The 27,542-nt window shown below is 46.0% G+C and overlaps 1 protein-coding gene across 10 annotated transcripts in view; it reads left to right on the top strand.

Annotated features, from left to right (window-relative positions):
- The window catches only part of PACS2 (phosphofurin acidic cluster sorting protein 2), a 209,266-nt gene that overhangs the window by 128,113 nt on the left and 53,611 nt on the right, over positions 1–27,542 (top strand). For 7 of the 10 annotated variants that reach the window (XR_012160291.2, XM_073356257.2, XM_073356256.1 and 4 more), the window contains 4 exons: positions 1,274–1,382; positions 3,950–3,982; positions 13,429–13,471; positions 20,334–20,376. Coding sequence is in view for 9 of the 10 variants with exons in the window: in XM_073356257.2 (XP_073212358.1) it covers positions 1,274–1,382; positions 3,950–3,982; positions 13,429–13,471; positions 20,334–20,376 (228 nt within the window). In the remaining variant the exon portion in view is untranslated. The remainder of the gene's footprint in view (positions 1–1,273; positions 1,383–3,949; positions 3,983–13,428; positions 13,472–20,333; positions 20,377–27,542) is intronic. The other 3 variants (XM_073356258.1, XM_073356253.1, XM_073356252.1) reach the window with 1 other exon arrangement.

The following is a 27,542-nucleotide window of genomic DNA, read 5'->3' as shown; positions in this document are numbered from 1 at the left end:
TTTTTTCGTTTTTTTAGGAGTAATGGTTATTTTTTGCTGCTTTTCCTTACTGAAAGTTTCTCCAGTTGCTGAAGAATGACATTCCTCAAAGACATTCAAGAACTACTACCTTTTTTCAAAATGGCTGCCATTTCCTGCAATGGGATTTGGGCCACAGGTGCCCTCTGTTGATAAATAGGCTCTCTTTTGAATTGGCTACCAAATGGGAGTGAAGCCTTCAGGGAAGTTCATTCTCATTGGAAGCCATGATTGGTGATGGCCAAGCCAGAAGAGGGCATCCTAGTTCATGGCTCTCAATCCCATTGAGAACATAAGGAGATGGCAGCCATTTTGAAAGACAGCAGTTCTTTGTGAACTTCTCTGAAGAAAGTTTATGAAGAATGACCAAAAAAAAAAATGAATTGTTAAGACTTCTTCAAATGTAGCCAATGCACACAACTTCAGTGAGTTTTAACATATGGGAAGTCTGAATTTTCATTATTTCCATTAATAACATTCAGAACAAAAAATGGTCTGACAGAAATTTAGCATCCTGTAAAACCCATCTTAAATTATTTTTTAACTCCTAAACTAATAGGTTTGCTTGTGACTTCTCAGAAGACCCATTCTGTGCTCAAAAAAGTGGTGCCAAAAGTTTGAGGAGGATACTTGGTACTCTTCGTACGTAAGAGGCCGAATTCCTATTTTAAATGCAAAACTCAATTCAGCCTTCACCATGGAATCATGGCTACCTCTGCCAAAACACTGTTTTTTCCTTCTATGCTTCTGTGTGAGGGGAACCAGCATTTTGGGTCTTTTCAGAAGGCCGATGCTGCATCCCCTTGGGGGTAGAGCCTTACACCACACCGTGGGTGACCCCTTTGTTCTCCTTTTCCCAAGGTCATTGCCGTAGCAGAAGTCATGCACTCAGCTCTGAGGACTAGAGAAACTCTCATGTTGCTATGCAGCGGTGCCTCTCCTCTCTTCTCTAAGCAAGGGGTGCTGTTGAGCCACACACTGAACTCTTGGGGAGGAGCACATGGCATTGATCTTGTTAGTCTTTCTTGCTGTCTGCTCTGGTTGGCACCTTGTTTTGAAACGTATCTTTCTTTCTAAATTTGAGTCCCTCTTTTCATTACCCAATTCTTGACCAAGCGACTGACAGTGTCCCCTATTTTTCTTTCTTGCCCTGGTTGATCTTGCATGATTTAATTTGCTGGTGACATTTTGCAGTTTCCATTAGTGAAGAATAGTCCTTATTCTGCTCCTGTCTCTTCTTTTCATTCTATTGCAGTTCAGGAAACACCAGATATTGTCTCCAGAATAACCCAGTATATAGCCGGGGCAAACTGTGCACACCAGTTGCCTATTGCAGAAGCAATGTTGACGTACAAACAGAAAAGGTACGTTGTTTCAGTAATGGTTTCCAAAATGTCAGGAAGTCCACGGAGGATGGGGGAAACACCACTTCATTCTCTTGTTACACACAAATATAGCTGGCCACCTCAAAACTGTTTGAGAAACAACCTGTAAGAGCTGCATATTCAAATCAAGAACTCTTTCAAGGAACAGTCCCTGGCACCGTGAGTGTCGTCAGCTAGATAGAAAAGGAGTACTTGTGGCACCTTAGAGACTAACCAATTTATTTGAGCATGAGCTTTCGTGAGCTCACTAAAGCTCATGCTCAAATAAATTGGTTAGTCTCTAAGGTGCCACAAGTACTCCTTTTCTTTTTGCGAATACAGACTAACACGGCTGTTCCTCTGAAACCTGTCAGCTAGATAGCAGATGACAGATCTAGAACAACCAGAAATTTGCCTTACTTTCTTCAGTGCAGTTGATATACCTGAAGAGCAAAGAAGCCTGGGAGGAACCTGTATACCTGCTTGGTCTCCGGATGCAAAGGAATTCAGATATCTGGCTTTGCTTACAGTGCCAGTGTCTGAATGTTTTGTGAGGGGGAGCGCTCAGACCTCAGAGCATGAACTCTGCCTCGCCCTCGACCAGGGTGTCTCTGAGGGGTCCTGGCCTCTGCCTCCTTAAGAATTGGTGCAAAAGCCTGGGTAGAGAATACTGCCTCAGCGCCCATCTGACAGGTGAGGGAAGGAGCTGCTCCTCTCCTTGGCAGCTACAGCATTACTGGGGTCCCAGTCAGGACGGCTGGAGCTCACCAGGTTTTACTTCAGCTTTGGCATGGATATGGGGCTTATGAGATGTGGGTTGAGAGGAGAGTATGGGAGTCAGCAAACAGGATAGGAGCAAAGCGGGAGCGGGGCAGAAGCGGCTATGCCCAAGTATAGCAGTGAGGATGGGGGACCTATGGGAGTGAGGCCCAATGTGTTGGCATAGGAGTTTTCTTATCTGTTTAAGACGAAGTAATCCAATATTAGCAAGATTGAGTTCTTGTATTTCCTGATTCCTTCAGTTCTCAAGGTAGCTTTAACTCACCTGCGTTACTTTTTCAATTAGTGACAAAAATCGCAAATATAGCGTATATGCCACATGGGTGAGGTAAAGCTGAGTTTAATGATACTTCCTAAATTGGTGCAGAACTTGTGACTTTAATGGTACACTGGTACCATGGTAGTTACTTCACATTCAATTTTTATAGGAGTAGAAGCTAAATTTACAAGCAGTAATTACTCGTTATTTTTCTTTCCTCTTTGAAAGTTGGGAGCATATTTGTTTGCAATCCTCTAATTGCTCCCCATTTCTTTCTGGAAGTAACTGAAGTGGTTCAATAAAATCCTTAGTTCACTCTCATAGCCCCCTCAAATAGATATCTCCAGAGCTGCCGATTTAGTAAATATTTGAATACTCTAACCTGCTTGTCTCATTAGCTGTATTTTAATGTCTCCCTTATTTCCTGCCCAAACTTTCTTCTGTAATATTAACCTAATAACACTTTAGCCATTTGGTTGCTTAGCCATTGTAGCACCATGATTGATTGTCTCACTCCTGATTTATGAATGAAACTGCATTCTTTCCACAAATAGCAGGAGAAAATTCTAAATCTTTTTACTACAGCATTAACTTGTTCTAATATTGCTGCCTTTGTCTTTCCTGCATGCTTTAACTATTGTATTCTTGTTTGGTTCCCCCTTGACTTCTCCATTTCTAGTACCGGTTCCTGTTTATAATGAGCACTCCCATTTAACCAGTTTACCCACTTTGACTTTCTGCCATGCCCAGGTTGGCTGATCTAAGAATCAAGTTTGCAAGTGGTACTTTGTTGAAAACGGTCTGACATCTAGCTAGACGTCACATGTGTTTCCCTGGTCAACAGCCTGTGTGACCTCCTTACTAGGAGGATAATTCTGTCTGAGATCAGCTGTTCAGATTTCTTTAAAGTGTGCTGGTTTCTATTTACACCCATGTCTGTCCACCCCATTCCATCAAGCTGTCTTTTATGATAGATTCGGGCAGTTCACGCAAGCCTGTAACAGAGCATAGTTACCTTACTCCACCTTTTCCCTTTTTAAAGATAGGCTTAGCATTACACCCTTCAGGTCCTCTTGGTGCACTGTGCCTGAAGCCATGCAAAGGTTGCTTGGTCTGTCTGGGGCTACCTTGAAGTGAAATAATGAAGAATTTTATTTGGTTCCTCAACAATTGCCACAGGCCCTCACTCCCTGGTATCTTCCTCACTTCCTGGCTAAAATGTGAGGTCATTAGAGTTTCTGGAATCTATTTATGGATCTGTTCAAACAATTTCTGCTTTCAGCCAAGTACCACATAGGGAATTAGACAGGTTAGGAAAGCAATTTATCACATGGAGTGATGGGAAATTATCTCCCACCTCTGGTTTCCTTCAGAAACTGTGCTCACTGATGGCAGTGACTTGGAGGAATTATTTTTTAAAGTAACATATACAAGTAGGGCTCCATTAGCACTACCCAAATGAATGTATTGCTTTCTATCATAAGTATAATAACGTGTTCATTTTTTCCTTTGGTTGCTTTCTGAAAAGGAAAAAGAGCTTTCATTTTGATTTTACCATAAGGTATCCATTCTTTAGGTTCCCTTCCCCATTCTGTACCTTCTGTACTTTTCCTGGGCTGGTCTTTCATGTCTTGTTTAACAGCTCCTGCAGGTCTGGGTTGCTTAACTTGTGCTTCAGATTAAATTCTGTTTGTTCCTTTTCACACTCCTGCCTCTGGTGGCAGAATGCACTGTTCCAAGGACCACAGAGCCAATTGTTTGGGGAACCGAAATGCAGGTTTCACAGAAAATAAATTTAAGAATAGAAATGTTATCCAGAAAATAAAGAAGTTTGGCCAGTGTCACTTGAGGACATGAGAATGTGAAAGTGAAACTAGCCAGTCTTGGTTCCTACTGTCAAAACTGAGTTAAGCAAATGATTTTAATAGGTAACGTATGTAGAAGTGATTTAGAATTGTGAAGTATTTTGGTTTTAATATATCAGTACAGGTAAGGTTATTATAAACGTGGCTTTTATGTTGATCATGTGCCTTTTATCTTCTAGTCACAGCTATTAGGGGGTTTACTGTGGTATATAAAGAATCCACACTAAACCAAGGTTTTAAGTGTCACCAGTAGTGTAATTTTAAAGAATGTTCTTTGCTCCCAACAATGGCACCAAGTGTACTCCCTAAGTGTACGTCTATACTAAGAGAAAAGCTCTGTGACACAGCCGTGACTGACCCAGGCCAGCTAACTTGGGTTGCAGAGCTAAAGGTTGCTGAGCCTGAGCTCTGGGACCATCCACTATTGCAGCGTCCCAGAGCTCAGACTCCAGCCTGAGCCTGGATGTCTGCCAAGCAGTTTTTTAGCCCGTCAGCCCAAGTCTGCTGATATGGGCCAGACGCAGGTTTTTTATCTCTGTGTAGACGTACCCTGAGACTACAGGTTTTGGAACCTCTTCATCTGGAGTAGAAGCATGTGGGTCTTTCAAGATTACAGGCCAGCTGTTCCCTTCCCACTAACAAGTTGAAAGAAGAGAAATGTAGCTCCTGGAATGGAAGCCTCCATAAGTTCAGGCTAGCTTTTGCATATTCTTCAATCTAAGACAAGGTTGTGGGGCGGGCAAACGAGAATGTAGCAAGAGTAGCAGGAGGCATTCGGTTCTCTAACCCTAGTTGGTGTTCGTGGTCTGACAGATGCTGCATTCTGCCCCAGTTCTGAACTGTCCAGTGACCTCTGTTCAGTGTTCCAGTCACAAGGCCTTGTAGAGCTCTCAATCTCCGTACTGAGCTGAGGGAAACAACTTCTTCGAAGCTACTCATTCCTTTGGAGGAAGCAGCTCTATTCTACAAGCTCAATGAAAATTGCTTTTTAGAAACACTTTAAAAATCTTCCCAGCATCCTGGCACTTGCTCTGTTAAATAAGCTCTAGTGATTTGAGGACACCAAAACCAGAGAGAGAAACCAGTCTCCAGAACCTAGCCATATGTAATGAACTGCTTTATATAACTTGTTTGCTGCCAGTTCCTAACTTAACTGACTTCTGCTCTCCTTCCCACCCAACCCGCCCCGCCACCCCTCACCACTTGTTCTGTTTGTCATGGCAAGACTGAAGCATGTACTGCCTGTGATAGACTGCATATTGTCTGAGAGCTTTGCCCCGTTTCTTTGGAGCATCCGCTGACTTTCCCAAAATACAGAGACTTGGGGAGAGGAAGGGGTTTAGGGAGAAAATGATTTGCTGTATTTTCTCTCTTCTGGGTGATGTACTCTCTGTGGTGGGTGGGTGTGGTGGTGGTAGGGTTGGGAGGAGGAGAAATGCTTTAGTTACGGAATAGCAGAAGACTGCTGCAGTCCAGATGAGATTAAATGGTATCAATGGGAAGGGTCATTTACTTACCATGTACTTAGTCATCTTTCACGTAATGCTGATGACCAGGTCTCATACAGACAGACTACGCCCAAAATGTGGGTCAAGGGAGCTACACTGCTCAGGGCTGTGAAAAATTTCACTCTGTATAATGTAGCTAGGTCACCCAAACCCCATTAGAAGAACTATTCCATCAGCCTCGCTACTGCCTTGTGAGGGGGTGGATTTACATCAGAGATGGAAAAACCATTCCAGGGCTGTAGTAAGTGTCTATATGACCAGCACTACTGGTGCGTAGCTGTGTTGCTGGAGCACCTTCTGGTTTAGACATACCCTGTTCTCTAGAAGGAAACACTCTATTGTACAGAATTTTTGTAGGCTTTAGTTGTCATAATTGGAACACTTTGTCTGCCAGTGGTAACTCACAATAGTTGTCCAGCCAGGTCATCGAGCATTCATGGCAGTGGACAACAAAGTTAGTGTTGCCCATGGTAATTCTGAAGCCTTGGGGCTTCTGGATCTCATTTGCATGAATCTAGGCTGCAGCTTGGCTTTGGAAATGAAAGCACTGCTCACTTGTATTGGGGAATCTGTCATTTACTGCCTCTTTAAAAATGTAGAGTACATTTGTGATCTGTAAACAAATTCTCTACCGCTCTATTGCAAACTGAATGGCCCCAGTTGTCATCCCATGCATTAAAAAAAGTACACTGGGTAGAAGGGTAATCAATGCTTTTTTTGCCTCTGTCTTCATGAACAAGGTCAGTTCCCAGGCTACTGTATTGGGCAGCACACCATGGGGAGGAGGTGACCAACCCTCTGTGGAGAAAGAAGTGGTTCGGGACTATTTAGAAAAGCTGAACGAGCACAAGTCAGATGCGCAGCATCCGAGAGTGCTAAAGCAGTTGGCAGATGAGATTGCAGAGCCATTTGCCATTATCTTTGAAAACTCATGGCGATCGGGGGAAGTCCCAGACGACTGGAAAAAGGCTAATGTAGTGCCCATCTTTAAAAAAGGGAAGGAGGAGGATCCGGGGAACTACAGGCCAGTCAGCCTCACCTCAGTCCCTGGAAGAAAAATGGAGCAGGTCCTCAAGGAATCAATTTTGAAGCACTTAGAGAAGAGGAAAGTGATCAGGAACAGTCAGCATGGATTCACCAAGGGCAAGTCATGCCTGACTAATTTAATTGCCTTCTTTGACGAGATAACTGGCTCTGTGGATGAGGAGAAAGCAGTGGACGTGTTATTCCTTGACTTTAGCAAAGCTTTTGACATGGTCTCCCACAATATTCTTGCCAGCAAGTTAAAGAAGTAAGGGCTGGATGAATGGACTATAAGGTGGATAGAAAGCTGGCTAGATCGTCGGGCTCAGTGGGTAGTGATCAATGCCTCCATGTCTAGTTGGCAGCCGGAACCAAGCGGAGCGCCCCAAGGGTCAGTCCTGGGGCCAGTTTTGTTCAATATCTTCATAAATGATCTGGAGGAGGCATGAACTACACCCTCAGCAAGTTTGCAGATGACACTAAACTGGGAGGAGTGCTAGATACTCTAGAGGGTCGGGATAGGATACAGAGGGCCCTAGACAAATTAGAGGATTGGGCCGAAAGGAATCTGATGAGGTTCAACAAGGACAAGTGCAGAGTCCTGCACTTAGGACGGAAGAATCCCATGCACAGCTACAGACTAGGGACCGAGTGGCTAGGCAGCAGTGCTGCAGAAAAGGACCTAGGGGTTACAGTGGACGAGAAGCTGGATATGAGTCAACAGTGTGCCCTTGTTGCCAAGAAGGCCAATGGTATTTTGGGCTGTATAAGTAGGGGCATTGCCAGCAGATCGAGGGATGTGATCATTCCCCTCTATTCGACATTGGTGAGGCCTCATCTGGAGTACTGTGTCCGGTTTTGGGCCTCACACTACAAGAAGGATGTGAAAAAATTGGAAAACATCCAGTGGAGGGCAACAAAAATGATTAGGGGACTGGAACACATGGCTTATGAGGAGAGGCTGAGGGAACTGGGATTGTTTAGTCTGCGGAAGAGAAGAATGAGGGGGGATTTGATAGCTGCTTTCAACTACCTGAAAGGGGGTTCCAAAGAGGATGGATCTAGACTGTTCTCAGTGGTAGTAGATGACAGAACAAGGAATAATGGTCTCAAGTTGAAGTGGGGGAGGTTTAGGTTGGATATTAGGAAAAACTTTCTTACTAGGAAGGTGGTGAAGCACTGGAATGTGTTACCTAGGGAGGTGGTGGAATCTCCTTCCTTTGAGGTTTTTAAGGTCAGGCTTGGCTGGGGTGATTTAGTTGGGGATTGGTCCTGCTTTGCTCAGGGGGTTGAACTAGATGACCTCCTGAGGTCCCTTCCAACCCTGATATTCTATGATTCTTTGAAGGGTGAGCAGAGAATATGCCGGAAGAGTAGCACGACCTGTGCCCTGCACCCTCCCCTCTCACTCCCTAGCCATGCTCTTCTGGGCACGTTGGTAGTTGCTTGGGGTGTGGTAGCAGCCATTCCCCATGTCTGACTAAGGAGAAAGGGAGGTGTTTGAAATACTGTGAGGTCAGCTCCCTCGACAGCAAGAAGTGGAAGTAACACTGGTACGGGCCTGCTGCTTTTGATGAGGTCCCCCTTACTGGTCACCAGTGAGCTGATTGGCTGCAGGCCAGTGGGTCAGTGCAGCATATTGCTGACCCTGGTCAGAGAAGGTTGGTGGAGTATAGGACTGCTGTGGCCTAGAAAGCTGCCTTCAGTTTAGTAGGTGTTAGTGACACCAGCAGCATTGTACCAGTGCCAGGCCTATCCACTGGAGGTGGCACTACTGACCTGGCTGCTGCAAGGCAAGACCCCATGCCCTCCTTGCACCATGGTAGTTAATGCTGCCGGAGCGCGTCACATGCCAGTGAGCACTGAGCAGCCCAGGATGTCTGAAAGATATTTCCCCTCGCCACGGGACACACTGCCCCAGGGCTCAGCACCCAACACTGTCTCTTCCAAAGCGCAGGCTCTGAAGCTGCCAGATTGTATGCTGGAATCTAGGGGGGAGCCTGCAATGGAAGTTTTGTTCAAACCCCCCACCACCCCACCCCCAGAACCATGCCTCTTTTTGGCTCAGCCATGCCCACCTGTTGTGGTTGGCATTGGTGAGAATCTGTGGTGGCACTTGAGGGAAAACATGACAGCATTTCCTCTTTGGGGCACTCTGAGGGAATAATTTGATGCATTTTGTGCCCTTGACCTCTCTGAACTGTGCAGCAGGGGGTAAATGGGGCTGAAATGTGATGTTTTACTACATTCTGTTGTATTGTCATGATTGCCAATAGCTGCATTCCAGGAAAAGTTGCTGGTTTTGCAAGGGCTTATGGTCACTCTAATAAGAATTTTACATCTTTTGGGAGACCAAGAGCACTCGCATATGGTGTGCTACTGTGGCAGAGATGGAGCCTATAGCATGGCTTAGGTCAGATGGTAGGGAATGCCATGGATTCTCCAGTGAGTAACCTGGAACCCAGCTCCATTACTGCATTATCGGAGGTGGCAATGAAACGAGGGCAAACAGATGGCTAGATCTGTGAATGACTTGAAAAGTGCCTCAGACACGAGAGGACCCAGAGTGCCCATGCATGTGACATGGCCCAGGAGTATGACGAACGCTGAAAATGGTCCGAAGTTGCGGAGAAAGACTGACACGCTTCCCACCCACAGGGAGAAATCAAATTTGGAAGTGAATCTTCCAAAGAGTCTAGATGACTTTTGGCCATTTCATCCATTTATTCACAATGCAAGTTGATGAAATCAAAACCAGTATTTTTGTGACTGTCATCTGCAGTAAATTAGCCGCAAACACTGATGCCCTCATCCCTAAGGATGAGAATTCCGGGGTGTGGAGTGACTGCCCTGCATGATGCTGCTGTTGGCACTTGGCCTTCAACCAGTGTAATGGGCCACAAAGACCTCACCTGGTGGGACAGAACTGCTACCCCTTTCTCCTGCTGACCATATGGGGGCATTACTGGAACCGAGAGCCTGGTTTTGGACCTCCGACTGTAAAATCAAGCCCCCTCGATACATTCGGTGTCACGCTCTGTATTAAAGTTCCATTTATAGTGTATAAAGAGTTAATAGGTGTTTTAATAAAAGGCTAACAATTGACTAACCAACCTTAAGTACTTGTCCGGCACCTATCACTGTAATAGGTTAGTGCCTCACAATCTTAATGCCTTTAACCTTCCCATCCCTGTGACTAGAAAAGTGGTGTTATCCCGCTCTGCATGTCAACTGGTTACTTAAACTCAAACACCTTCTGCTGATTTGATTGCCCTCTGTAGCATACTCCTCATGTCTGTAACAGCCGTTAAGAACACCCGTTAATTGTTTATTCACCCTTTATAAATGGAAGCTTAATATACAGTGACCACATTTTGCAAGATCAGGGCAGCTGTTTAATTTCTTCACTATCATATTTAAAATCCCTGTAGTTCTAGGTTACCCTTCTTGACTTACTATTTCATCAAAATCTTTTCTAGTGCAAACTAGGCCTTCGTTGGGCTTGTTTAGCCAGGTGAAGCCGACCTGATCCCCTGTTCCTTTTTTTTCTTTTGGACAAAGGCTGGCTTGTAAGACTTATTCCCCACTGTTTGTTTGGGGAAGGGAGGGAGATCAGCAGCCCCCAATTCCAGCTCCTGCCAGTCTCATCCAACCTCAAGAACCAAAAGTTAAATACAAGAGATGTATCAGATGAAGGAGCCTGGGACTGTGATTTTCAAAGCCACTTTAAAAAACAAATCACACCATAGAATTGGTTGTTCTGATCTCTAATCTGGTATGTGTTGTGTCAAATACTTCAGTACTTCCTAGCAGTCCTGATTACTGGTACATTACAAGGTTGGGCATTCAGTCATCTCTCCCGATAGAATAAATTATTATTTTAACAAGGACTTCAAGAAGGGAATTTTACTTTCATCCACTTTTTCCTAATCTGTTTTCATCATTTAAAAAAAAAATTGCCTTTTTTCCCAGTGTAACAGTTGGCTAACTGCTAAGGCTTTCTGTGGCACAGATTGTTTCTGAGCACCACTTATATGTATGTCCATCCATCCTGCTGGTGTTTTTCTATTAAAATAATTAATAGACATAAAAATAAGCAAACTTCTATATGGCCCACAAGAACAATATTTAAAGAAGAGCGCATTCTTCCAAACTAAGTGATTTTGGGTTAATGCTTCTAACTGAAATCTGTTCAGTTGTCATTTTAAGAAGCATTAATCAACTGTCAAGAGCAGTAGTTAAGAAATGAACCATTACTTGCCATTTAAAATGGGCAAATTACTATTTTAGAATCAAAGACATCTCGGCTTTCCCTGGAAGGCATCTGCTCTGTACTTGCATTTGTCCTCGGCAGAACTGAGCAAGTGTTCTGCTGCAACGGCGTTTGGTTTAAGTTTTTTAGTGCTTAAAGAGAACTGGAATAGCAGCAAGAGTAAGAAGATGATACTCTGGTACTTTCATCATCCCACTGAGTGACCAGGCAGTGTGAGGCTGTCAGATGAGGACAGCACTTATCTACTTGTAGCTGAGGAAGGAAAGGACTGAGATTCCATTGCTGTTTTATCTCAACAGCTCTACAACTTCCATAGTCCATTAGAGATTTCTCAGTAGCACTTCCCAGTTTCTCTGCTGCGTACTCTAGCAGGTTTTGTTCAGGGAAGTTTCTAGAGGTTTAATGGCAGGGGCTAGCACTGGAGTTAAAAGGGTGTGATGGAAAGCCTAAATAAAGGACACGAGCATCTGTATAATTAGTTCTTGCTCAGCGTGGCTGAAGCATGAAGAAAACAGCTGGGTCGGGAAGTGAGTGGAGCCTTGGTTCCACCCCAACACTCCTACCAGCTGAGCCAGTGCAAGGGTAAGTTGCACCATAAGAAGGGCTATGGTGAAACACCCCCTGCCGGTGAAACACCCCCTGCCCCTGAAGCAGGGCGGGAGCTGTGCCTGAGTCACACATCCCTCAGCTGCGTGCCACCTCTTACACACGGCTGGGAGGAAGCTGTCTAGCCAGTCCGACTTGTACAGTTGTCAGCATTTTTCATGTTTCCGCACCTTTTCAGAGGATCTGCTGCAGAGAGCACCACGGGGCGGCGTGTTTCTTTTGATGGACTCCATGTCTTGAGTGTTTGAGCCGTGCTCTGCAGTAGTACAGGCTACAGCAAATGCCTTTCTTGACGGAGTGCAAAGCTCCCAGCATTCAAAAATCGCGAGATTTAAAACTCTCCCACCTGCTTTCTTCAACTTCAGATTCAGCCTCAGATGTGCAAGCGCACACTTCAGGCCTCTCCAGTGGCTGCTTGGAGAGTGACTCCCCTTGCCCTCTCCTGACCTCTGCCATTCTGTCCCCATCCCTGCACCTCTCATCGTGTCCCTCCATGGTGCCCTGGAGCAGTGGTCCCCAGCCTTTCTTGTGGGAATAGCATACTGCTATTTCCAGAAGACTATGGCAGGCGCCGGACACCCTGCCGCCGAAATGCCGCCGCAGAGATGTGGCAGCGGGAAGAAGCGTCGCTGCTGAAATGCCGCCGAGAAATGGTAACACTTCTCGGTGGCATTCTGGCAATGGGGTGTCCTGCGGGCTCACAAAAATGCCCCGGCGGGCACCATGGGGCCTGCGGGCACCGCATTGGGGACCCCTGCCCTCAAGCTTTTTTCCCACCAAGCACCTTCCCTTCCCCCTCTCCTACCCATCACTTCTCCCTCTTGTCTCCCTGCCTCCCACGTGTGCCTCCTGCTCCCCCTCCTTCCTCTGTGCCACCACAGCGCCACGGATTTCTTCTCTCCCCTCCTCCATGTTTCTGAATTCTGGGCAGGACTGATATACCACCTCCTTCAAAGTGTAAGTCGTGTTATTGCCGCACTTGGGGCTGTATGTGGGACATCTTGTCTGTGTCCCATTACACTGTCTGGGTGAGCCACCTGCCTCTCCTCCCAGCCCTCCTGAAGTCACTATTTCCAGTTTGCTTCCTAAACATCAGTGATCTTCCAAGAGCATTCTGTTCCAGCTCTGGGTCTGGGCTTTGTTTGCGTTGTGTCTCACTCAGGGTGTAAGCTCCTTGTGGCAGTGTTACCTGTTTTTGTGCATGTGTGTGTCTGGTGCCACACAAGTAAGGTGTCATGGCTTGTTAACCCATAGCAGGCTGACTGCTTTAGTGATTCTGGGATTTGCAAGGTATGCTACTTGACTGCAAAGTGGGACTCGTGAAGGCAGTGTGTTCCGAGAGCTCCAGTTATTAGTAAGTAACCTGCAGGTCTCTGTATGCTGGTGATGTATGTTGTGGCACGGGTTCATTTCTTTGCAGTAGGAAGTCATGTGTATGAGTATAGCTACTGCCATGTCATTAAAGCATGTTTCTCTCTCCAAAAAAACAGCAAGGGAGTGAGAGGGGGGGAAAACTTCCTCTTTTATTTTAAGAAGACTTCTGAGGAGGTGCAATACTCCCCAGCTGGTGTGGGCTCTCGGAGTATTGTCAGAGAGACACTGAGAGAAGAAATAGAATTGGCGCTTGCACATTTTCAGTTCCTGCTGCATGCTTGATTGAAACAGTAACATGAATTTTTTTCTCAGCATTGAAAGAACTTCTTATTAATCACTCTCTCCTTGTTACTTCTAGCCCTGATGAAGAATCATCCCAGAAGTTCATTCCCTTTGTTGGGGTGAGTATTTGCTTTGATGTGCAGGTTAAAGTTTGGTGAATTTCATAAAACAAGGTTGATTATTAACAATCTCACTTGGATCCATAGATTCTAAGGCCCCAAAGGGATAATTAGATCATCCAGGCTGACATTATATGGTATAATACAGGCCATAGATTTTCACATAGTTACCCCTGTCCTGAGTCCAGTTCTTGTCTTTAACTAGAGCTAATCTTCCAGAAAGGCATCCACTATTGATCTGAAGACTTCAAGAGATGAAGTGTCTATCACCTACCAACCCATCTACAAAAATTTGCTTTCTGAAGAGGGTTTCCTCCTCTTAAAAAAATGAAACTTACCAGTAAAGCCCTTCCTGAAATTGAGTTGAGGATTTACCTGGAAACTATTCAAGTTGAGAAAAGTCTTACTCTTTTTTCTCTCTGCAGCCAACTCTTGGCACTTCATATTACAAATTTGTGTACCACTTTACCTGTAGCTGCACAGAATTGTGTGGTACCTAGTGCGTGGTAAATAGAATCGTAGGACTGGAAGGGATCTTGAGAGGTCATCTACTCCAGTCTCCTGCACTCATGGCAGCACTAAGTATTATCTAGAGTTTAGACCATTCCTGACAGGTAAATAAATTCCCTAAAATCAGAAGTGTTATGCAAAGCAAATCTAATGCTTAGAAAAGAAAGTCTTTATTTAAATTAACATTTAATTACAAAATTGAGTCACTTTAAAGCCAGAACACCCACAGTTAACAGCCTCAAATGTTACCCTGCCAGCATAATATTGCATATAAGGTATGCATATTACATCACTGTAACTTATAACTCTGATTCAAAATGAATTTTTACCAATAATTTCAAAATGAAAACATGGCCTTTTTGAAAAAGAAACTTACAAATTCTATAGCTGCATTTAAGGCTCTTTAAAAGGGAGTGGAGGGTGGATTAGCCCATCCCCTCATTATTTTATTCACCCATTAAGCCTAATTTCCAAGACACCAAATTTGGTTCATTGATTTCCAGTCCCCCACTTGTTAAAGTTATGCCTGGTACAGTCCTGGAGTTATATCAGCATTCCTTTTTGGCTGTTCCCTTTTGCACCTTTTCCCACCAGCACTTGTTGCAGGTTATTGTGACCCTTCATGAACTTTCATTCACTTTCTACAGTTGAGCTCACAATTAGGTTAAATGTGTAGGCCCGGTTATCAGAACAGACCACGTTAAAAACACGCCCATTGGGGTGGTAATTCCCACATAGAATTTCTTTTGAGGCTCCATTTAATATGTTGAACTAGTAGGACTAGTTATTGTGTGATACTAAGCCAAACTCTTTATAAAGGCCCAAATATATTATCTCAATGCATGTACCATTATCAACCAAATTTACAACCTCATCAAAAAAATTAAGTTTTACAAAGAGCTATTTTCCTTTAAATCAAGCTGCTTGTCATTAATTACCATCCTTTACTTCTTTACTGATTGCATCCCATGTTAGCCTTTCCATGATCTTGTTCAGGATCAAGGTCAGGGTAAAAGGCCTATAGTTACCCAAGTCATCTTGTTTTACCTTAACTGTTGAAATGAAGTGTTCTGGTTTCGGAATACTTTGTATGAAATCTGCTAACCTTCCACTTTTCTCAGTACTAGTATGTTAATATTCAAACCATGTGACTGAGAGCTGGATGACTCCGGCCCAATATCCAGCCTATATCTAAATCTTGCATTTCTTTCTGCATAACATCTCTAAGATCCAGCCTTGCCTCTCTTATGCATCCACATAGCTAAAACTCTTGTCCAGGCTCTCAGCTCTTATTTTGCTTACTGCAACATCCTCTCTGGCCTTGGCAAGATTGCATTTGTCCTGCTGTTACCCATTCAGAATATTGCTGCAAAGATTATTTCCTAGCTCATCATTAACCGTGTCACCCCCTCTCTTTTTAATCCTTGCCCTGGCTCCCCCTTTTCTGTCACGTCAAATACAAGCTTCCCTTCTCCATTTTCTAGGCCTTGCAGTCAATTCCCAGCCTCTCATCTCTTGTTTGCTATCGAGCTGTCAGTGCTCTTCTATTGGCCCGTGATACCAATCTCCAATGCCCACTTGTTAGATGTTCCCACTGGCACCTTTGTACTTTCTCCCATGCTGCCCCTTGCACCTGGGAAGAGCTCTCCTGTGAACATCCGAAACCCTACCTCCTTCTCCACCTTCGACTCCCTCCTCAGAACTCTCCTTGGTCCTGAGGCCCACAAAAAACTTGACAGCCGCTAAGCGGTTGGTGTGCAGAGACCATTGCCTATTATGCTGACAAATATTGTCTCATTGTTTACTTGTACTACACTGTCTGCCTATACTGATGTTGTGTCTGGTCTTGCACTTACAACGTCTGTTCCTTTGGGTAGGAGGTGCTATCTTTTTGTTCTATATGTACAGCACCTAGCACAATGGGGTCCTAGTCCATGACCCGGGCTCCTGGTTGCTGTGGCTAAATTCTTCATGAATGAGTCGCTATTCTCCTTACCCTGCCATTGTAGGCATGCTGAGAGAAATAGTAACTTTTGTGTTGCCTGCCCTTCTGGTGCTCTGATTCTCTTGCTGACATGTTTCACAGGAATGGAGCAATCTTCCCTTTCTCGGGTTTACTTTTTTCTTGGTTAGGTTATTCAGTCCTCTCCAAGGTTCTGGTATAAATCCATTTAATATTATAACCTTAAAGGATGACTTGTTGATTTCTCTTCAGCCACTAGATGTCTCTGCGTCTCTGTTTTTTTGTTGCATTTTAGTATCTTCCCTTGCTTTTTATGAGGGGGTGACTTGTTCTTCCTCCTCCTTCTGACCATCTTAAGTCAGCTTTTGTGTGTTTTGTGTAGATAAGTAGTACTTCCAGCTATAAGTGACAAAGTCCCAAACCCCTTAGAGCTCTTAACAGGTCTTATCCTAAGGCCGACCTATGGTTCAGGTTGACCTTGCTTTCACCTTCATGTCTTTTTCTGTCCTAAGATGTAGCCTTCCCAGGAAATCTGCCTTTGCAGCTCTACTGTTGATATGCTCCTTTATTAACTAAGATACTAATCTCCCTGAGGCTGTGAGGTGAATTGCACTGACTTTTCCATGACAAGTATTCTCATGACTTTGAGTGTCATGCAAGCTCTGGGATCAATGAATTTTTCTGAGTCATGGCTGACTAATGGGTGTGTGTCCTTACGTGAAGTGTTTCAGCTCTCCTAATGAAAGGGAGAGGAGCTAAGATGTTAGGCTTGAAGTGATATGAACACTGCACACAATACAACTTTTTCAGGTTTTTATAAGAGTCTCCTCTTGACTTAAATTTAGTTCTCATTGTAATTTGCCAAATAAGGTTTGAAGAATACTGGTTCAGCAGTTCTCACGTTGACTTATTTTAAATTAGCATTGTTTCTCTATTTTAAATATGGAAGAAGAACATTCTCTCGAGAAAGACGAAAACTTTCTATTTTGCATTCATAAAACTGCCAAGTTGAAACACTCACTTATTATTTATTAGCCCCGGCACACTCTTTAGCCTCAGGGCCCTGGTCACACTCAAATTTAGGTAACTACATACTGCTGTCCTGATTTCCCCTTCCAATTTCAGAGATTAAACCCACAAGGAACCATTGTGATCATGGGCCACAGAATTTCCCCCTGCAATTCCTGCATCAAGCTCAATAACTTGCAGGTGAACCAGAGAACATATTTTTTAGAAAGAAATCCACTGTTGATTTGAAAGCCCTGAATTGATGGAGAATCCACGCCGTTCTCTTGTAAGTGGCTGCAGGGTTGCCACCCTTACCTATAAAAACTTGTGGCTTTTCCCAGTATGAATTTATGAAGTTTCCACTTTCAGTAAGTAGGTCGTTTTATCCCTTTTCTATCTTAGGGTATGTCTGCACTAGAATCACTACAGCATCACAGACGTAGTGACAGAAAGGGTGCTTCCCTTCCTGTGGTAAATCCATCCCTCTGGGGGCTGGTCTCCACTTGAAATGCTACGGTGGCACAACTGCAGAGCTTCATTAGAGACCCCACCTATGCCAACAGGCCGGGTTTTCCTGTCAGTGTAGATAATCCACCTTACAATAGGGGGTGGCTAGGTTGATAGAACAATTTTCTGTGACCTAGCGCTGTCTACACTGGGGGATAGGTCGGCATAACTACGTCTCTCAGGAGTGTGAATTTTTCATACCCCCGAGCGACATAACTAGGTCAAAATAACTTTTTGCGGTTGACCAGCCTTTTGAATCCTGTACTATTTAGATACTTCGACCATGTTCAAGTCACCTCTTAATCTTCTTTTTGTTAAGCTAAATAGATTGGACTGGTTTAATTTTTCACTGTACAGCAGGTTTTCCAGGCTTCAAAATCATTCTTGTGGCTCTTCTCTGAACTCTCTTTAGTTTGTCAATATCCTTTTTGAAGTTGGACATCAGTACTGGATATAGTATTTTACTAACGGTTTTGCCAATGTTATATACAGAGGTAATTACACATCACCTACATTCCTCTACTTATACATCCAAGGGTCATCTTAGCCCTCTTAGCCACAGTGTTGCAGTGGCATCTTGATTTTCTATGATTTTTTAAATCAGTGGTGTGTGGTACTAAGCTACAGAAGTCCAAGAATGTTATGTCAACACAACTCTCTCAAATCAAATTCTTAGCTTCATCAAGAAACAATACCAAGTTTGTTTGAAAAGGCCTGTTTTTCATAAAACTTAACTGGCATTTAATTCTGCTACCATCTTTAATTCTTTACTGATTGCCTTATTTAACCATTCTATTATTGGTGCCCAGCATTGATGTCAAGCTAATTGGCCTATATTTACACAGATTACCCCATTTACCCGTTATAAATATTGGCACAACACTACCTTTCTTCCTCTGGAACTTCCCTAGAGTTCAAGTTTATTTAAAATGAGCATTGAGTGTTCATTTTGTTCCTTGGCCAAATCTTTTAAAACTGTTGGATACAAGTTATACTGCCCTGCTGATTTTTAAACATTTTTAACTTTGGAAGACGCTGTTTAACAGTTTCCTTAATTAATATTTGATTGGAAAGTGTTTTTTCACTGTATATGAATACAGCACCTGGCTTCTTTCCAAATACAGAGCAGGAATAGTTATTGAATGCTTCTTCTGCCTTGTCTGTATCAGACAGTTTTATCATCTTGCCTAGTGATAAATTCCTGATACGTTTAAAAAACATTGTCCTTAACCTTAGATTTTTTTCATTGATATCTTTAGCTTTCTTTATCTTATATTGCATTTCATAACTTCTGATTCATATTTGTTGCTGTTAACTTTTCCTTTTCCCCATTTGTTATACTTTGTCTTTATTTTGTGTTGCTGCTTTCACTTCCCCGCTAAACCAGGATTCTTTAATCAGTGCAGCCACCTTACATGATTGTGGAATTGCAAATCAGATCATGTTCACTTGCACTTAAGTAACCACTGATTCTTAGTTCAGTGATCAATTCATCTTTATCCATCAGAATGAGAGGTCTACTGTAGAATTAACCGGTGTTGGTTGCATTAATTCTAGTGTTAGAAAATTATCATTTAAATCAAGGGTCTCAAACTGGCGGCCCACAGAGTTATTTCCTGCAGCCCACCATAGGCATGGACTCCACCAGCAGCCAAGCTCCCAGGAGCGGGGACGTGGCACACTCAGGGGAGGAGGTGGAGAAGAGGCGGGGCCAGGATTTGGGGAAGGGGTGGGACCTCATGGAAGGGGTGGAGTGGGGGCGGGGCCATGGGGGGGCTTTAACCTAACTAATTCTAAAAGTAAGCGCATGTTGTTTGAGTGAGGTGCATTACTGAGTGTTTATATTTTATTAAAACCCCTCTTCACATTAGTTTTTAAAAAGTTAGTACATTGACTTTTAATCGCATACTATATTACTCTTCATTTTTTTCATTTTTGACTATACTTTTGTATCGTATGAAAAGGTTTCAGTGATGCGGCCCTCGGGCCAATATACTAGTCCTCATGTAGCCTTGTGGTGGTTTGAGTTTGAGATCCCTGATTTAGATACTGTTTTCTTCCTAAAAGAAAAGGAGTACTTATGGCACCTTAGAGACTAACAAATTTATTTGAGCATACGCTTTCGTGAGCTACAGCTCACTTCATTGGATACATGCATCCGATGAAGTGAGCTGTAGCTCACGAAAGCTTATACTCAAATAAATTTGCTAGTCTCTAAGGTGCCACAAGTACTCCTTTTCTTTTTGCGAATACAGATTAACATGGCTGTTACTCTGAAACCTGTTTTCTTCCTGGCCATCCCATAGTGTTGGGGTAAAGTGTTAAACAGAAACTGTGTTGCACCCCAGATGTGACTGAATTTCAATGGTAGTTTAAGTGGTGTAGCCAAAAATGGTTTTCTATTGTCTTTCTGCTCCCGTTCCTATTCCTAGGGGCAGCAGGGGACCGATACGGTCTCTGGTATAAGTTTGAGCAGTCTCAGGGTTGATTCAAGTTACACTGGCTGATAATCATCCCAAGGTTCCATGCTCCCTTTACAGGGGGACAGGGGACTGTTGTAGGATGACCAGATGTCCTGATTTTGGGGTCTTTTTCTTATATAGGCTCCTATTACTCCCCCAACCCCTGTTCAGATTTTTCACACTTGCTGCCTGGTCACCACCGACTGTTGTTAAGTTGGTATAGCTTGTTGTATGCCAGACAGGGATTTCTATCACCAGTAGAGTACTCCTGCCCACTCGAGCCATCTTTCTGGCCCTTTTGCATCACCAGAGTGATAGGAAAGCGATTTGTGAGACCAAGCCTCTGGCTCACAGTTTTTCAAGTGATGGAGCTGACCAATACATATAAACTCAATTGTGTTTTCCATTCCAGGTGGTAAAGGTTGGAATAGTGGAACAGTCCTCAGCAACATCAGGTAATAGAACCTTTGTCTGCTTTTCATTGCCGTCTGTAGCATTCCAGATTGGAGCTGTAATATCTACATTATGGGAATGCATGAATGCATAGGTTTAGTGGCACAAGGTCAGAGTTAGCAATCATGGCATGTTAGGGCTTGTTGACAGGGCAAAAGTTATGCCAGTATAAGGTAGGGTGTGAATTTAAAGCGCTAAACTCCCCATGTGGATGCACTATTCTGGTATAAAAGGGCCTTTTTTCTGGCTTCGTTTATGTCGCTTTGGAAGTGATTTAAGTTCAGCAGAAAAAATCCACTCTTATCCCAGAATAGGTATGTTCACATGGGATGTTTATGCTGGTATAACTGGAAAAATTTTGGTGTAGACAACCACTAAAAAAAACATGCAACATCAGTGTAAACTTGAATTCAGTGCCTGGGTTCATTTGACATACATAGTAATAAGGTTCAGAGTTTGTTTCCTGATTAAATCTGTAAGCCACTTATGTGCACTTGGAGAACAGCAGCTCAGATTCTAGCAGCCTGTTGTGCTGTCACAATCTCATTGCAGTCCTCCAACAGAAATAGGAGTGGAGGATATTCGCTAAAATTGTCACACATGCAAGAACTACATGAAAAGAACAGTTAGGGTTACATAAGCAAGCACTCAAATGGAATTAGGGAGCTCCATGCAACCTTAATTCAGCCCCTTGTGGGTCTGGATTGATGGTCTTTAATTACATGATCACATACTATTTTGTCCACAGGATCTGCCTTATTCAGTGCACAGGATGGACAGCTATTCAATATTTTACTCCTGGGTGTTCAGCGTGAGGCCTCAGGCTTTATGGACTGCACAACCCTGCACTGATGACAGAATTACTCATTTCCAAGTTGGCTTTTCTATGATGCTTGTCACCAGTAGTATCTGAGTGTTTCACAAACATAGATTAATCTTCATGACACCCCTGTAAGGTGAGGGGGTATTGTCCCCATTTTACAGATGGAGAATCGAGGCACAGAGATTAACATCTGAAGTATCCACTAATTTTAGGTGTCCAATTTGAAATGCCCAGGATCTGATTTTTTCAGAGTATTTGGCATTATATAGCACTTTATATGTTGCAAGCACATCTCCCATTGACTTCATCTGCAGCTGTGAGTGCTCAGCACTTCCGCAAATCAGAGCTTATGGTTTTAAGTTGGGCCCCAGAAAATGAGGAACTCACAATTAGTGATCACCTATGGAAAGTCTGGTTTAAGTGACTTGTGCAGCATCATTTTGGGATGTATAAGTAGGGGCATAGCGAGCAGATCGAGGGACGTGATTGTCCCCCTCTATTCGACATTGGTGAGGCCTCATCTGGAGTTACTGTGTCCAGTTTTGGGCCCCACACTACAAGAAGGATGTGGATAAATTGGAGAGAGTCCAGCGAAGGGCAACAAAAATGGGTCTGGAACACATGACTTATGAGGAGAGGCTGGGGGAACTGGGATTGTGTAGTCTGCAGAAGAGAAGAATGAGGGGGGATTTGATAGCTGCTTTCAACTACCTGAGGTGGTTCCAGAGAGGATGGTTCTAGACTATTTTCAGTGGTAGAAGAGGACAGGACAAGGAGTAATGGTCTCAAGTTGCAGTGGGGGAGGTTTAGGTTGGATATTAGGAAAAACTTTCCCTAGGAGGGTGGTGAAACACTGGAATGCGTTACCTAGGGAGGTGGTAGAATCTCCTTCCTTAGAAGTTTTTAAGGTCAGGCTTGACAAAGCCCTGGCTGGGATGATTTAATTGGGGATTGGTTCTGCTTTGAGCAGGGGGTTGGACTAGATGACCTCCTGAGGTCCCTTCCAACCCTGATATTATATGATTCTATGATCATATAGTACTCGGTGGCAGGGGCAGGGATAGAATCCAGTTCTCCAGGGCAGCATTTGACTGCCTTAACCATGAGACTGTCCTTTCTCTTCCTGCCTCATTCACTACAACCCTTCCAAATTCTGCAACAAATGGAGCAGAAGTGCTATAGACAACAGCCTCCTTCACTACACAGCCCTAATTCATCCCCAGAGCAGGCCCTCCTGTGCACTGAATGAAGCCGGGGTTTTGTGGAAAAAATAGCATGTGAGCACTGCTCAGTCTCAGTCCCCTCCACTCCAGCTTCTTGTTCAAGTCTTTGCCCCGCCGTACCAGTTCTCCCCCAGCACACTGGCTCCTCGTCAGATCTGTCTCCTCCCGCTTTCTCCTGCCCAACTCTCCCTGTGGTCGTCTTGTTATCTTGGTCTTGCTCACAATGTCCAACCCCCATCTAGTTTCCCTCCCTGGCTCCCAGTCTCCTTTATCAGCTTGACAGGCTCCTTGTCCCAATCTACTCCAGGTCCCCTCTGCACTCAAATCAGGCAGCTTCCTCCTCCATGCTGCCTGGGCTCAGCAAGCGGTCATCTGCTCTCAGTTCAGGAGCCCAGACCTGGCATAGTCCAGAGCTGCAGCTCCAGGGATAGTCCTGCTCACCTTTGAGCTGGAGCATGCTCAGTGCAGATAGAATGTTCAGGAAATTTAGCAGCTAAAAATCTAAGAATTCTTTGAGCAAACTGCAATTTTCAAAGGCTTCTAACTTGGTCAAATTTGAGCGGATTTTCATGGGAAAAGCAAATGATACATCCCTGATACAAAAGCCAACCCCTACTAATTTTTAGTCCCTTTTCCAAAGCGTGGGGGTGCTAGAGCTCTTTAAAGAAAGTTGCCAGAATGTCCTAACCTTATTCTCTGAAACCATTGAGCCATTTTGGCTGAAACCCCCCCACCTCCCCTCAAAATCGGACACCTGGCATTGAAAGTTTCAGCCCAAGCAATTAGCAAATTGAGCTTGAGATGTACAAACAGCTACCAATATCCTCTGTACATCGCCGCCCTGACACACACTGTTACCTTAGGAATGTTTTAGTCTGCTAAATTGCTGCGACTGTTTCTTGTATCCCTCCACCAGTAAAGCCACATGCCTTGTTACCATGGTCTGGATTGGCCCTAGACCTGTGCATGGAGGGAACCCTACATATGTGGCTCTCTTTCCTACACCACAGGACTCTGCCATGTACTTGGCACCATCCCATCCCACCCTATCCCTCTGGAGGCTTCTCCGCAAGGTTCAAGGGAGTGAGTTCAGGAGGCCTAGGGCAGATGGAGTGAGGGAAACAGGTGGGGAGAAGACGTGAATATTAGTCAAAAATAATACAACAGCAGGTTGTATTTATTCTCTGCAGCTCCCTGTGCCCATCTCAGGGTTTGAGGGTCATCTGTGGCCAGGACGCTGGGCGCTGGAGCACCACAGAGGCCCACAATCTTAAGGTGGATGGCTTTGTTCTCCTGTATATCCCCTTAGCTCTGCCAGGTTTTGGTTTCTTCTGCAGAGGACAAACCATCCCCATTGGGACACTCTGGGAGGAGGCCTACAAGAGGATCCTCAGACTTCCCCCGGCTATTGCCACGGGACTTTCTGTGACGCTTCCTTGGGTACCCAGGGCTGTGAGGCACCTTGCTACCATGTGACTTTAGTGTGAGGAAGCAGAGTCTGTATCTGCCAGGGATCAGCTTCCCAACTCCACTGACCCTGGGCAGCACCAGCCCTGCCCTCTGGGCCTCGGAGGCCCCACTGTCGCTCTGCAGGTTAGCAGTTGGCACACTCCTGCATTCTCTGAGCGTCTACCTGGAGTGTCCAGCAACTGCTCCATTGGACACTCGCAGCATTCACAGATTCCCTGTCTCAAAGGAACAGTACACCCCCGTTTACCAGTTCCACCTCAGTTCACCACCCCGCTTCACACAGCACTTAGACAGGGTTATAGTGAAAGCAAGTATACGTTTATTTAACAAAGGATGGAGATGCAAGTAGAAATATTGGAAAAAAGGGTTCTTCGAGTGATTGCTCATGTGTATTCCACAATAGGTGTGCGTGCTCGCGACGTGCACCAGTGCCAGAAGTTTTTCCCCTAGCAGTACCCATAAGGGGGAGCCCCCCCGGCAGCATCTTCCTGCCATGGAAAAAGGGGGGGCTGCGCTCCCCCCACCCTCAGTTCCTTCTTGCCACCAGTGGAGGTGCGTCGAAACTGCTCAGCTCCAGCTTTGCTGCGGCTTGTCCCCAGAACTCTTCATTTGTTCAATAGTACCTGTAGTCAGTTAGCTAATTTAGTTAGTTTAGTTAGTCACTGAACCCGGGCCAGGGCATGCCCAGTGCCCCAGGCTTTAAGTCGGACGGCTCTTGTAGGCGCTCTATGCCAAGGAGCGACCTGTACGCGGATTGTCTGCACTGCTTGGGAGAAACCCATATCAGCGAAAGGTGCAAGCTCTGCAAGTCTTTTAAGCCCTGGACTAAAAAAGAAAGGGACATTAGGCTCCGGGCCATCCTGATGGAGTCGGCACTGACCCTGACCCCAGCATGCCCTCCGAACCGGTACCCGGCACTGTGGCGTCAGTACGCGGAGACCCTCTGGTACCATCGTGCAGTGGGCACTGCTTCCCATCCACGGGGCACGCCAAGAGGACTGGAAAGACTCCCTCTTCACAGCGGCGCCGAGGGAAGTCTGGGACAGAGGCTAGGCCCATGTCGGGTAGTCCTTGATCCCCATCAGGCCCTAGGCCTCCGACTCACGTTGAGCGGAGTAGCCCGGCCCCTTCAGAGCAGGCCTCTCCAGATGTCCAGATGCCATCTACGCCCGAAGCCCTACAGGCAGCCAGGGACATCATGTCCATGCCAGTGCCCGGAGCTCCACTGATGTCGGCCCCATGCTCCAGAGGCAAGCCGCCACTGGGATCACCACAGTTGCAACCGGCCTGGTACCGGTCTCGGTCGAAGGAACGTTCCCGACACAGCTCACCATCCAGCGACCCTTCAGGGCTCGGTTCATGTGGATCACCCTCCACGCTGGCCAGACTGTCCGGATGGGTGCTGTCTGACCGGGACTCCCAGCACCGGGACTCCCAGCACTGTCCAGATGGGTGCCGTCTGACAGGGACTCACAGTCTTTGCAAAGCGAACATCAACGGGACCATGGCGGACGTCGCCATCTGTCCTCGTCTTGCAGGAGATACCGCAGTCGGTCATGGCATGATTGTCGACGCCTTTCCCGCTCAGACTCCTGTTCCAAGTCTCCGCCAAGGCACCATAGCCCCGGGCATTGATAGCCAGCATCTTGCCAATGCGGGTCCACCCATCGAGGCTGTTCGCAGAGCAGCTACTACCGTTGGTGCCGCTCCTCCATGTCGAGATCGCAGTCCCGTGGCCGATGTAGGTCCCAGCACCGCCAATACTCCCGGTCCAAAGGCAGCAGTGGACCATTCGCCAGCCTGGCCTCCCCTCGCAGCCGCCCATCTTCAGGCCAAGCTAGCCAGCCCGAACAGCCAGCCCCGCTGGTGCCACAGCAAGTGCAGTGGCACCAAGCATCGTGGCCAGCCCAGTGGTACCAGTGGGCACCGTGACCTCTGGCGCAGCCCCTGATGCGGGCTCGCTCGGTGTCCGGGGCCTCAGAAGCACCGTCGGCGTCCATCTTTAGACCGCCAGAAAAAAGGTCGGTGGGATCTGTGTCCTCGGTACCATGCCTGGAGTCTGACCCAGTGTGACAGGGTCGGGCCAGATGGCTACAGGAGAGTAATAAAAGGCAGATATATTAGCCCCAGGCTAAGTAGGTCCCTTTTCCCTGGGGAAGGTTCCAGAACAATCAGGAACCTTCTGGAGACAATTAAGACAGGCTGATTAGAACACCTGGAGCCAATCAAGAAGCTGTTAGAATCAATTAAGGCAAGCTAATCAGAGCACCTGAGTTTTAAAAAAGAGCTCACTTCAGTTTGTGGTGTGCGTGTGAGGAGCTGGGAGCAGGAGGCACTAGGAGCTGAGAGTGAGGAGTACAAGCATTATCAGACACCAGAAGGAAGCTCCTATGGTGAGGATAAAGAAGGTGTTGGGAGGAGGCCATGGGGAAGTAGCCCAGGTAGTTGTAGCTGTCGCACAGCTGTTCCAGGAGGCACTCTAGACAGCTGCATTCCCTAGGGCCCTGGGCTGGAACCCGGAGTAGAGGGCGGGACTGGATTCCCCGCAAACCTCCCAACTCCTGGTCAGACACAGGAGAAGTTGACCTGGACTGTGGGTTCACGAAAATGGCCAAACTGAGGGCTGCTGTGAAGCTCCAAGGCGAGCAAATCCGCCAATAAGCACAAGACCCACCAAGGTAGAGGAGGAACTTAGTCACACCAGGTGGTGGATCCGCCGGTGCTGGACGACACCCAAAGCACCGCACCCGCTTCGTCCCATCCGGAGGAGCTGATTGAGGCCCCGCCCCCCTCCGTCCCACAGGAGGACTACCTGGCTCACCAAGACCTAAAAAGGGTGGCAGCAAGCCTCCACCTCCAGGCTGAGGTCCTCAGACTCCCTGTTCAATGTGCTGTCCCCTTCAGCACCGGGCAGGGTGGCCTTGCCACTCCATGAAGGGGTGGCAAGAATTTCAAATGCCCTGGGGTAAACACCAGCCTCGTTGGCTCCCATCTCTAAAAAGGCGGAGCGCAAGTACTTTGTATCCACGAAGGGACACAAGTATCTGTATACCCACCTGGCACCCAACTCCTTGGTGGTCGAGTCAGTCAACCACAGGGAGCGGCAGGGGCAACCAGCCCCGACCCCCAAGAACAGAGACTCTCAGAGGCTGGATACTTTTGGGAGAAAAGTTTATTCGTCGTCAAGCTTTCAGCTACGAGTAGCAAACCATCAGGCTCTCCTGGGTCACTACGAGTTTAACCTCTGGGAATCCCCAAGTTTGAGGACTCCCTCCGGGAGTGCGATAAGAAGGAGTTTAAGGTGCTCGTGGAGGAAGGGACTGCGGCCGCAAGGGCATCCCTGCAGGCTGCTTCGGATGCAGTAGACACTGCCGCACAGTCCATAGCCTTGGCGGCATCCGTGAAACAAGCATCATGGCTTCTGCTCTCTGGGCTCTCCAGCGAAGTGCAGTCGTCAATGCAGGATCTCCCTTTCGATGGGAAGGCTCTGTTTGCTGAGGAAACAGACACACGGCTGCATGGCATGAAAGACTCCCGCACGACTCTCCAGACCTTGGGCCTCTATGTCCCTCCTCTGGCAAAACCCAAGTTCAAGCTGCAGCAGGCTCCTGCCTAGGCTGCCCTCCCGAAGTACGAGGCCGCCCACAAAAAG

This window comes from Lepidochelys kempii, chromosome 8 (assembly GCF_965140285.1).
Source record: "Lepidochelys kempii isolate rLepKem1 chromosome 8, rLepKem1.hap1, whole genome shotgun sequence".
In the NCBI taxonomy this organism is placed as follows: domain Eukaryota; kingdom Metazoa; phylum Chordata; order Testudines; family Cheloniidae; genus Lepidochelys; species Lepidochelys kempii.
This window is presented reverse-complemented; position numbering and strand designations above follow the sequence as displayed.